Genomic DNA, 13035 nt, shown 5'->3' with positions numbered 1-13035 from the left:
AGGGAAGAGTGGATCGTGAGGTCGACTGGCGGATCGGTGCGGCGTCTTCAGTATGGATCCGTTGTGGTGAAGAAGGAGCTGAGCCGTAAGGCAAAGCTCTCAATTTACCAGTCGATCTACGTTCCCATCCTCACCTATGGTCATGAGCTTTGGGTTATGACCGAAAGGACAAGATCACGGGTACAAGTGGCCGAAATGAGTTTCCTCCGCCAGGTGTCAGGTCTCTCCCTTAGAGATAGGGTGAGAAGCTCTGTCATCTGGGAGGAACTCAAAGTAAAGCCGCTGCTCCTCCACATGGAGAGGAGCCAGATGAGGTGGTTCGGGAATCAGGTCAGGATGCCACCTGAACGCCTCCCTAGGGAGGTGTTTAGGACACGTCCGACCGATAGGAGGCCACGGGGAAGACCCAGAACACGTTGGGAAGACTATGTCTCCCGGCTGGCCTGGGAACGCCTCGGGATCCCCCGGGAGGAGCTGGACCAAGTAGCTGGGGAGAGGGAAGTCTGGGCTTCCCTGTTTAGGGTGAAGATGGATGGATGCTCCTTTTAAGGGACACACCATTTTTCTTTGTGATTTTCTTTTTATATTCCAATGGATATATTGTATTGGAGATGTGTGTTTTTGTTTGTTGTGTTTGAGATGAGTTGGCAGGGTCAAACTGTCATAAAAACACAATTCAGAGATTTTAGGAAAATTGTAGAATAAATTGTACATATTTAAAACCTCTAAAAGGCCTTAGTGGCCACGTGCGTGGACAGGACCTTTTAGCTCTTATTTCCAAAATTGCGTACACTACTGAATTGGGGTCTTATGGCCACTTATGTGGACACTTATACTGCCATCTGGTGGTGTCAGAAGAGTATAACATACAATGGAATTTGGAAAAAAATATATTTTGTATTCAAACAACACAGCGACCTCAGTGGTATGCTCCAAAACGTTCACCACCATGTTGTTACAGTAAAAAAAAGACAAAAATACTTTTACCTTGTATCTTCTGACAGTTTCCGAGTGATAAACAAGCAGTGGCTCCACGTAGTCACCGCCAGTATTAGCACAAAACTATCATTATGTGGCGATCCTTCATCAGCTCGTTTCTCTGTAGTGCCTTCTTAGGCATCTTTTTCTGTCTCCTCACAATTAAAAACTTCCCGCTGAACAAAGCCCGCTTTGCTGATAAAATCATCGAACTTAAGGTGCCACAAGCCGGAGGCGATATACCCAAAAGGTCGCAAACGAAGTCATTGGTAAACGGGGGTTATATCATACAATTGAAATTGAGCATTTAAGAACAAGCCCACCTGTGTGAACTGATGACGCTCCTGTGCCGTGCAGGGCTTCTTCAGGAGGAGTCAGCAGAGCAATGCTGCCTACTCCTGCCCCCGCCAGAAGAACTGCCTGATCGACCGCACCAGCCGCAACCGCTGCCAGCACTGCAGGCTGCAGAAGTGCCTGGCGGTGGGCATGTCGCGGGATGGTGAGTACGCCACAGCCAAGCCGGGAGGATGCACAGTGAACTGGACAAGTGGTTTTGATCATTTTGTTTGTGCGATAGCTGACGTTTTTCCCATTGGCAAAACTGCAGGGACAAGCGGGTGCTGCTACAGTTTGGTTATGTTTGGGTTTTCTTCCGTGTTTGGGTTTATTTCCTGCATGTCTCCCCAAGCGCTAGATTACCTCCCCTGTCCTAGATTGGCAGCCTGGCACACCTGGTTGCAGTTGCCAATCAGGCTAGTATTTATGCCTGCCTCGCCCTCCAGTCAGGGCTTGATAATTGTATCCTGTTGCCTGTTTCTTGTAACCTGTAACCTGTTACCCTGGTTCCTGTTGGCTGTTTCCTGTAACCTGTCTCCTGTTTCCTGGCTCCTGTTTCCTGTAACATGTTATCCTGATTCATGTTGGCTGTTTCCTGTTTCCTGTCTCCTGGTTCCTGTTGACTGTTTCCTGTTTTCTTGGTTCCTGTTGCCTGTTTCCTGTAACCAAGTATCCTGGTTCCTGTTAGCTGTTTCCTGTAAGGTGTCTGAAGGTGTTCTAGCTCCTGGTTCCTGGTTTTTGTTGGCTGTTTCCAGTTTCCCGTGTCCTGGTTCCAGTTGACTCTTTCCTGTTTTCTTGGTTCCTGTTGCCTGTTTTCTATAACCAGTTATCCTGGTTCCTGTTGGCTTTTCCCTGTTTCCTGTCTCCAGTTTTTTGGTTCCTGTTACCTGTTTCCTGTAACCCGTCTCCTGTTTCCTGGTTCTTGTTGGCTGTTTCATGTTTCCCGTCTCCTGTTTTCTGGTTCCTGTTGGCTGTTTCCTGTAACCTGTATCCTGTTTTCTGGTTCCTGTTGCCTTTTTCCTGTAACCTGTTATCCTGGTTCCTGTTGGCTGTTTCATTTTTCCTGTCTCCTGTTTTCTGGTTCCTGTTGCCTGTTTCTAGTGACCAGTTATCCTGGTTCCTGTTGGCTTTTTCCTGTTTCCTGTCTCCTCTTTTTTGGTTCCTGTAACCTGTTTCCTGTCTCCTGTTTTTCTGGTTCCTGTTGGCTGTTTCCTGTAACCTGTATCCTGTTATCCTGGTTCCTGTTGGCTGTTTCCTGTTTCCTGTCCCCTGTTTTCTGATTCCTGTTGGCTGTTTCCTGAAACCTGTCTCCTGTTTCCTGGTTCCTGATTCTTGGTTCCTGTTGGCTGTTTCATTTTTCCTGTCTCCTGTTGCTTGTTTTCTGTAACCAGTTATCCTAGTTCCTGTTTTCTGTCTCCTGTTTTTTTGTTCCTGTTGGCTGTTTCCTTTTACCTGTCTCCTGTTTTCTGGTTCCTGTTTCCTGTAACCTGTTATCATGGTTTATGTTGGCTGTGTCCTGTATCCTGTCAACCTTTTCCTCGTTCCTGTGGGCTGTTTCCTGTTGCCTGTTGCCTGTAACCCGTAACCTTTTATCCTGGTTCCTGTTGGCTGTTTCCTGTCTCCTATTTCTCATCCCCTGCTTGTGCACTAACCAGCAGCACTATTTGTTCTTTGACATTAAAGTCATGTTTTCCTGCGCTACGCCTGCCATCTCTGTATTTTGGGATTTGTCACCAGCAGTTCCTGACAGATGTGAACCCCCGCACTAAAATAAATATATGTAGTTTTATAGTTTCTACTTACCTGCCCTCGGTCTCCTCTTGGGTAAAAAGCGCCTCTTTACAATGGCCAACAACCACACACGCAGGTCCTCCATGGTTTGTATTGGATAATAAGCCATGTTCATTTGTTGCAGCACTATTTTGAAGTGGAAGAATATGCAAGTAGCAATAATTTGAATTGACAAAAGATGTCTCAAACGCTGGAGGCGTAGTCCGGGTGAGGCTGGGGCCGCACAAACTTTTCACTTCAGAATCACCCTTTCACCACCTGACTTAATTTGTTAACGCTTCAGCTGGCTTAAATCGAGTTGCTCTTTGTGTTGCCCGAAAATTATACTTATAAAAAATACTTAAATTTTCGTGTGGCATCCTCATTGTGGTTAGAGCAGGGGTGTCAGAACTTTTTCCACAGAGGGCCGCACACAGAAAAATTCAAGAATGCGGGGGCCATTTTAAAATGTTTCATTTTCAAACCATAACAAAATATATGGATTTTTTTTTAATCCTTTTGCGAGCATAAAGGGTCTCAGTCGCTAAAATGTTAAAAATAAGTCAAATTATTTTTTTATTTTTTATTTAATGCTTACAGTAAATCTCTATATCAATTTGAGGTTGATATAAAGTAAAACAAATAAGGTTTTATGCCTTTTCCGTCAAAGACAACTTTGTCTTTTATAGTAAAACTGAAATATGCAGTATTTAGATAGATGGATAGTACTTTATTGATTCCTCCAGGAGAGTTCCTTTATTTAGCAATTAAAGCCCTCAAAGATCAATAATGCAGGACACAATTGATTTTAATTATTTAATATTTTTGAATAATCACAGTGAAAAGTTAAATAAAATCCTACTAAATATATTTGAGATCCAAAAGGTTCACCACTCATAAAGTGATGCATTTTTATTAGTTTTGTTTTTTTTACTTTTGACACTCAAATTTCAAGATCAACTTCCGATATATCTGTCGATTTTAAGTTTGGACTATTATTTTATTTGTTTTATGATCTTTTGTCAAAATGTTGATGTTTTTTTATGGCAGTGGTCGGGAACCTTTTTGGCTGAGAGAGCCAAGAAAATCAAATATTTTTAAATGTATTTCTGTAAGAGGCATATAATGTTTGTTTTTTTACACTGAAGACAACTAAACGCGTGCATTTTTAAGTAAGACCAATATTTCTAGAGTATAATAGGTCTTTTATTCTTTGGAATAACATTGTTATTCTGAAGCTAACTGTGGAAGGGGCGTGGCCTGCGGCCCTGCAGCAAACCAGGGTGTGCCAGGACCGGCCTCGAAATCAGCAACAGGTGCATAGAAGGCCCACCTGGGCTTTGATATCTAATCACCTGTAGCAGCAGCCAGGAGAAAAGACGCGGTGGGAACTGGAGCCAGAGTGCGAGCGAGAACGAAAGAGAAAAAGACAATTGCTGTAAATCAACTGAGAGACTTATTGAAAAATAAAACAATATTGTAACCCTGAAACAGGCTCTCATGTCGGTGCTTGGTGGTCTGAAGAACCCCCAGGAGGGCAAGCCCCACACTAACCAATAATAAATAAATTATTTCTTCCTATTAGCGCAACTTCTTGAACATATAAAAGCATGAGAATGTTTCATAAATAAATAAATGATAAATGGGTTGTACTTGTATAGCGCTTTTCTACCTTCAAGGTACTCAAAGCGCTTTGACATTACTTCCACATTTACCCATTCACACACACATTCACACACTGATGGAGGGAGCTGCCATGCAAGGCGCTAACCAGCACCCATCAGGAGCAAGGGTGAAGGGTCTTGCTCAGGACACAACGGACGTGACGAGGTTGGTACTAGGTGGGATTTGAACCAGGGACCCTCGGGTTGCGCACGGCCACTCTCCCACTGCGCCACACCGTCCCTAATCATATTTTGAACGTTATTTTTAAGACTGTGATTACAAGAGGAATTATTCATTACTTATCGTGTCAAGCAATGTCAGTTCAGATTTACCCGAGAGCCAAGATGCAGTCATCAAAAGAGCCAAATCTGGCTCGCGAGCCATAGGTTCCCTACCCCTGTTATATGGCAACCACACAAAATATGCAATATTTTTTCCACATGAAACATTTTAAAGTGATATTTTTTAAGTAATAATTCATTATAACATAGATTTTTTGTCCTTTTTTTTGAGCAATGGAAAAAAAAAAGAAAATAAAGACAAAAGGAAAAAAAAAACTGGCTGCATGGCAGCTTTGTGTCAACATTGCCACTTTTTCTCATTAGATTTCACCTCATTCCACTTGGTTTAAATGTTTTTTTATCATTATTTTTGCAATACCATCAATTTTGCAATTTTTGCAAAATGTGTGGGGGGCCGGTAAACGATTAGCTGCAGGCCGCAGATGGCCCCCGGGCTGCACTTTGAAAACCCCTAGGTTAGAGGAATTCAAGCTGGTGGTAATACATCTCATTGTTAGCTACGTGTGACGCACTCACGCTAAATGGCATCCAATGTGCAACCTTGGCTTAATACACTTTAGACCAGGGGTCACCAACCTTTTTGAAACCAAGAGCTACTTCTTGGGTACTGATTAATGCGAAGGGCTACCAGTTTGATACACACTTCAATAAATTGCCAGAAATAGCCAATTTGCTCAATTTACCTTTAATAAAAAAATCTCTATATATAAAAAATGGGTATTTCTGTTTGTCATTCCGTCGTACATTTTTTTTCCTTTTACGGAAGTTTTTTTTTTTCTAGAATTTTGATGACATGTTTTAAATAGGTTAAAATCCTATCTGCACTTTGATAGAATATATAACAAATTGGACCAAGCTATATTTCTAACAAAGACCAATCATTATTTCTTCTAGATTTTCCAGAACAAAAATTAAAAAAAAAATTCAAACGACTTTGAAATAAGATTTAAATTTGGTTTCTAAAGATTTTCTAGATTTGCTGGAATATTTGTATTTAATTTTAATCATAATACGTTTGAAATATTTCACAAAATACTCTTCGTCGAAAAAACAGAAGCTAAAATGAAGAATTAAATTAAAATATATGTATTATTCTTTACAATGAAAAAAATGTATTTACTTGAACATTGATTTAAATTGTCAGGAAAAAAGAGGAAGGAATTTAAAAGGTAAAATGGTATATGTGTTTAAAAATCCTAAAATCATTTTTAAGGTTGTATTTTTTCTCTAAAATTGTCTTTCTGAAAGTTATAAGAAGCAAAGTAAAACAATTAATTAATGTATTCAAACAAGTGACGACCAAGTCTTTAAAATATTTTCTTGGATTTTCAAATTCTATTTAAGTTTTGTCTCTCTTAGAATTAATAATATCGAGCAAAGCGAGACCAGCTTGCTAATAAATAAATACAATTTAAAAATATATAAGCAGCTCACTGGTAAGTGCTGCTATTTGAGCTATTTTTAGAACAGGCCAGCGGGCAGTGCGTTGGTGACCCCGGGGTTAGACACACACATGCATACATATTCACGCATGCAATACACACTCAAGTGCATTAACACACAAGTCTGTAGGTACACACAATCAGAACAGATGAAGGTGACTCTTGCCTTCACTCAACACACACCAGCCCATCTGCCTGCATTCCCCTACACACACAAACACACACACACACACACACACACACACACACACTCCTGGTGACCAGCTGTCATAATTCCAAGACGTTCGAGCTCAATCGTCTCACTCACATGATTTTATTTGCAGTGTAAGACACCGAGATGTATTTTTGTGTGTGACATCATATGATTTGTTCTCTCAGGCATTTTTTTTTTTCTTTTGTCATGGCCGTCACTGTCTCTAATCTTAATTGGATAAGAAAGAAACTGCTACGTACGAGAGAAAAAACACATTCCTAGTTTATTGAACAAGGTACAAAAATAAACCAATTTGTATTTAAAAGTGTGTGTAATAATACGAGGGGCCTCGGGCATTAGTTATATAATGCATACTTCGCAGGACATAACATTAGGTACACCTGCAGAAAATAAAAGTTTCTGCTTTGAAAAAGATAAGTGCTCGTTATTATGTTATACAAACAGCACAGGCCAAAAGTTGTTGTTTTTTTGTTTTTTTTAAATGTTTATTTATAAATTTCAACAATTACAAACAGTAAGTCAAACAACAATATAAAACATAATAAAACATTATGAAAACAGTACAAAGCAGCGCCAGGGGGTTGTAAATTCAAAATAACAAAAATAGAATATAAAAAAATATATATATAATAAACAAAGTGCAAAGCCATAGGCTCATTCAGATTCATTAAACAACTTAAATTTGGAACACATTACAGGCCAAAAGTTTGGACACAACTACTCATTTCATGACTATTTACAATATAAATTGGCACTGAAGGCATCAGAACTACTAATGAACACATGTGGAGTTATGTACGCAACAAAAAAAAAAGGAGAAATAACTAAAAACATGTTTTATATTCTAGTTTCGATGAGCTTCAAGCACACCTATTAAGTGAAAACCATTTCTTCTTGAAGCTCATGGAGAGAATGCCAAGAGTGTGAAAAGACACAATCAAAGCAAAGGGTGGCCATTTTGAAGGAACTAGAATATAAAACATGTTTTCAGTTACTTTGCCTTTTTTTTGGTGAAATATATAACTTTACATGTGTTCAGTCATAGTTTTGATGTGACAATCTACAATGTAGATAGACATGAAAATAAAGATTGACTGAGAAGGTGTTGTCCAAACTTTTGGCCTGTGCTGTACATGTCAGTTATCAGTGGTGTACAATTATTACATTATTGACCATAAGGAAATAATAAAGATAAGTGTTATAGATCTTCACCACATCATATGTAGGGATAATAAGAGATGAATATTTTGCCCATGTTGACAAACACATAGACACTTTAATGGAGAATGATTATAATTGTGCATCCAAAATACATATAAATGCCATTAGGTCGCTTTTACTTTCATTCTTTTTTTTAATCTTTTTGGTAAAGACAAAGGGCTGGGAGTTTTTTTCTTGAATTCATTAGTGTTTGTCCACCTTCTTTATCAAAGTCCTAGCACTCGCAACTTTCTTTGGTCCAATTTTTTTGGTACATTTTTTTTTTTAAATACAATAAGGTGTTTAATTTTGAACTACGCTGAATGATACTTGCAAAATCGGACTACTTTGCTACACGCAATGTTTGGCTGTACAAATATACAAAGCAAGATGTTGCCCAACGTTTCTGGATCTTACGAAAAGTGGGCTATATTGATACAAAGTGAGGAAAAGAGTAATATTGGAACTATAAAAAAAATTCAAAATATAAATAATAAAAAAACGATAATAAAAACAAAAACATTTATTCAAAAAAATTAACTTAAAAAGAGAATAATATTGGAAATATCAAAAACAAATTAAAATGTTAAAAAAATTATAATAAAAACAAAAACATTCATAAAAAATTTAAAAAACAAAAACTAAAAAATAGGATATTGGAAATATTAAAAAAAAGGAAAAAAAATCTTAAAATAATTATAAAATAATAATTAAATGAAATAATAAAATACATTTATAAAAAATATTTAACACAATTTAAGAAAACCTGAAAAAAAATATTAAAAGCAAATCACTGATTGATCAAAATAACATTTAAAAAATGATAAAACTGAAAAAAAAAATTCTAAATAATGTTTAAAAAATAATAATTTAAAAAATTACAAAAAAAATAATAATTTAGAAATAGGAAAAACAAAACATTTTTGTTTTTACAAACAAAAAAAGTATACAAAAAAAACAACATTTTAAATATTAAAAAGGTCATAACAATCAGAAAACGATAATCAAAACCAAAAAAATTATACAAAAAAATAAAAGCATGAATTAAAAAAAAATGAAAAAAATAATTTAAATATTAAAAAGATCATAATAATTAGAAAACGATAATCAAAACCAAAAAAATTATTAAAAAAAATAAAAACATGAATAAAAAAACTGACAAAAATAATATTAGAAATATTAAAAGCAAAAAACAAATAAGATTCAAAACATGAAAACAAAAACAAAATATGCATTCAAAATAAAAACTACAAAAAAATTAAATAAAGGAAATATTCAAAACATCAAAATAATATTCAAAAATGATTATAAAAAAGCACCTGGGGATAAGTTGATTGGCAACACTACAAGGTCCCTAATGTGTGAGTGTGAATATTGTCTGTCTGTCTGTGTTGGCCCTGTGATGAGGGGCGACTTGTCCAGGGTGTACACCACCTTACCCCCGATTGTAGCTGAGATAGGCACCAGCGCCCCCGGCGACCCAAAGGGAATATGCGGTAGAAAATGGATGGATTATAAAAAATGTATAAAAAAAAATAATAATAATAATATTAGAAATAATATTCAAAAGATGATAATAAAAACAAAAAAATTATTCAAAAATTTAAAAAACAACAACAGAAAAATAGAATATCGGAAAGGAAAATGTCATGTTTTTCTTAATAAATCAGACTTTTCTGCTTTCTTGTCCCACACATTTGTCCATGTGACGTACAATGAGATCTCACAATATAATGCTTCACTAATGACGTCTCGTGTCGTCCTCCAGCGGTGAAGTTTGGCCGCATGTCCAAAAAGCAGCGAGACAGCCTCTACGCCGAGGTCCAGAAGCATCGGCTCCAGCAGCAGCAGCGGGACCACCAGCAGCAGCCCGGGGAGGCGGAGCCGCTCACACCCAGCTACGGCCTCTCGGCCAACGGCCTGACGGAGCTCCACGACGACCTCAGCGGCTACATGGACGGCCACACCCCCGACGGCGCCAAGCCCGACTCGGCCGTCAGCAGCTTCTACCTTGACATCCAGCCCTCCCCGGACCAGTCCGGCCTGGACATCAACGGCATCAAGCCCGAGCCCATTTGCGACTTCGCCCCCGGCTCGGGCTTCTTCCCCTACTGCTCCTTCACCAACGGGGAGACCTCCCCCACCGTGTCCATGGCAGAACTCGGTGAGGAGACGGAAGAATGGAGAGTGGGGGTGAGGGGGGGGGATGTGACTCGACCGTAGGGCAAGCGACGCAAAGGTTGCTTAAAATAGCAGGAGGTTGGAGACTCATCTGCAGCACTCATTAAAAGAGCCTCTTTTTTGTAATTAGTTTCCATTAATTAGGGCCAATCAGGATCCAGCAGGGCAAGCGTCTGGGGAAATCATTTTTTTTAGGCTCCCCTGTGCCTCAGAAGTCCTTTTTAAAAGATGTGTTTTCAAAACCATTTAAATTCTTCTGCTCACTACTTGTCTCAGAGCAAATGTGACCTTTGTTTGAGTGAGTAACACGCTGCCCCCCCCCCTCCACCCCCCATTTGTGTCACAACTACATTAGCTCTGCTTTAAGCTACGAGCGTCCTGCAGGCAGTAAAAAGCAAATGTCAACAAGCTTCTTTTTTATTTTTTCCGGTACGGAACAGAAAAAAAAAAGCCCACGCGTATCGCCTCTCCTCCTCGCTCTGTAAATAAATCGTCTTTTTCCTGTGACACCTCTCATCTTGTGTTTCAGAGCACTTGGCCCAAAATATCTCCAAATCACACATGGAGACATGTCAGTACCTGAGAGAGGAGCTGCAGCAGATGACCTGGCAGGCCTTCCTGCAGGAGGAGGTGGAGAGTTACCAGAACAAGGTATACCGGTGTTAGTATAGTGCCGCGATACTAATGAACCATATTTGGTACTATACCGCCTCCAAAAAAGTACCGCTCGTCCCGTCATGACATTGCTTGTGCGCAGTTGGGTGTTCCAACAGTACAATGACCCCCAAACTAGGACTGGGTGATATGGCCTTTTTTTAATACCTGGTTATCTTTAGGCCGTATCACGATACACCAGGGGTAGGGAACCTATGGCTCTAGAGCCAGATGTGGCTCTTTTGATGACTTCATCTGGCTCTCAGACAAATCTTAGCTGACATTGCTTAACGCAGGGGTCGGGAACCTTTATGGCTGAGAGAGCCAAGAAGCCAAATATTTTAAAATGTATTTCCGTAAGAGCCATATAATATTTGTTTTAACACTGAAAACAACTAAACGTGTGCATTTTTAAGTAAGACCAACATTTCTATTGTATAATAGGTCTCTTATTCTTTGTAATAACATTGTTATTCTGAAGCTAACTGTGGAGGGTGAGTGGCATGCGGGCCTGCAGCGAAGCGGGGTGTTGCCAGGATCGGCCTCGAAATAAGCGACAGGTGCGTAGACGACCCACCTGGGGCTTTTATCTAATCACCTGTCGCTCTGTTATAAGCAGCGGCCAGGAGGAGAGACGGGGTTGGGGCTGGAGCCAGAGCGCGAGCGAGAACGAAAGAGAAAAAGATAATTGCTATAAAGCAACTAATAGATTTATTGAAAAATAAAATACTAATGTAACCCTGAAACAGGCTCTCATGTCGGTGCTTGGTGGTCTGAAGAACCCCCAGGAGGGCAAGCCTCACACTAACCAATAACAAGTAAATAACTTCTTACCATTAACGCAACTTCTTGAACAGGTGCGGTGGAAAAAGGATGGATGGATTAAAAATGCATAAGAATGTTTTATATTTTGAATGTTATTTTTAAGACTGTGATTACAAGTGGAATTATTCATTACTCAATCTCAGCTCAGATTTATACGAGAGCCAGATGCAGTCATCAAAAGAGCCACATCTGGCTCGCGAGCCATAGGTTTCCTACCCCTGGCTTAAAGCGATAAATATGAATAATTTTGCTGGTAATCACAGTGCTAAAAATAATGTGCAAAATATAAAACATTCTCATGCATTTATATCCATCCATCCATTTTCTACCGCACCTGTTCAAGAAGTCGCATTAATGGTAAGAAGTATTTTATGTCACAATGGGGGGAAGGGTTCCAGCTTGCTGCGGGGTCGTTCCCCCAGGAAGGCAGGCGGACTACTCGGGACATGGCATTTAGGTAAAAACATGATTTAATTTTAACTAAAAAAATATACAAACAAAAATCGCTCACAGCGGAGGCACAACTTGGGCTAAAGAACAAAGCTAACGCATAAACAGACTAAGAACATAAACAAAACTTACTTGGCATGGCATGAAGCACGAAACTATGGCAAGGCATGAAACAAGTCAGCACAGGGCGACTGACTGGCAAAGACGAGCTTAAATACTGCCTCTGATTAGTGCTCGGGAACCAGGTGAGCGAGCATTTTGTCCACCAGAGACAGGTGGACAAACAGCACATGGCCAAAAAAAACCATGATCAACAGACTTGACATTTTATTTATTATTGGATAGTTTCAGAATAACAATGTTATTAAAAAGAATAAGAGACTTATTATACTCTAAAAATGTTGGTCTTACTTAAAAATGCACGCATTTAGTTGTATTCAGTGTTAAAAAATATTATACGGCTCTCACGGAAATACATTTTGAAATATTTGGCTTTCATGGCTCTCTCAGCCAAAAAGGTTCCCGACCCCTGCGATAATAATAATATAAAAAAATAACCCGATATATGTAAATCGGGTTATTTTGCCTTAGCCTTGCAGATTTGTTGCCTATTTTGCCTTAGCCTTGCAGATTTCTTGCCGGGACATATGGTACAATACAATCAGCAAGATTGGTTGGAGCTAGACAGTGTAGTATTTTATACGTGAGTAGTAAAACCTTAAAGTCACAACTTAAGTGCGCAGGAAGCCAGTGCATGTATATATATATATATATATATATACATATGTGAGAAGCTGTGCTATCCGGGAGTAGCTCAAAGTAAAGCCGGTTTAAACATCGATGACATCTCTTAACCGAGGCAAGAAGCAAGGAATTAAACAGAGAGAGAGAATTAAATTTGGCTCAAATTGAGGAGAAACGTCTGGGCTGTACTCTTTGTATGCCACCTCTTTTTATTTGGATTTTCTCTGTTTCTAAAGGAACAGCCATTGTTTTCTGTCACGTTAACACAAAAGAA

The 13035-nt window shown here is 39.1% G+C and overlaps 1 protein-coding gene across 2 annotated transcripts in view; it reads left to right on the top strand.

The window, feature by feature from the left end:
* The window catches only part of roraa (RAR-related orphan receptor A, paralog a), an 811787-nt gene that overhangs the window by 779177 nt on the left and 19575 nt on the right, over window positions 1–13035 (top strand). For both annotated transcript variants that reach the window (XM_061916947.1, XM_061916948.1), the window contains 3 exons: window positions 1336–1477; window positions 9676–10071; window positions 10618–10739. In XM_061916947.1, coding sequence (XP_061772931.1) covers window positions 1336–1477; window positions 9676–10071; window positions 10618–10739 — 660 coding nt within the window. The remainder of the gene's footprint in view (window positions 1–1335; window positions 1478–9675; window positions 10072–10617; window positions 10740–13035) is intronic.

The sequence above is a fragment of the Nerophis ophidion genome, linkage group LG12, assembly GCF_033978795.1.
Source record: "Nerophis ophidion isolate RoL-2023_Sa linkage group LG12, RoL_Noph_v1.0, whole genome shotgun sequence".
Taxonomy (NCBI): domain Eukaryota; kingdom Metazoa; phylum Chordata; class Actinopteri; order Syngnathiformes; family Syngnathidae; genus Nerophis; species Nerophis ophidion.
The sequence above is the reverse complement of the archived record's forward strand: the minus strand, read 5'-3'. Positions and strand labels throughout refer to the sequence as shown.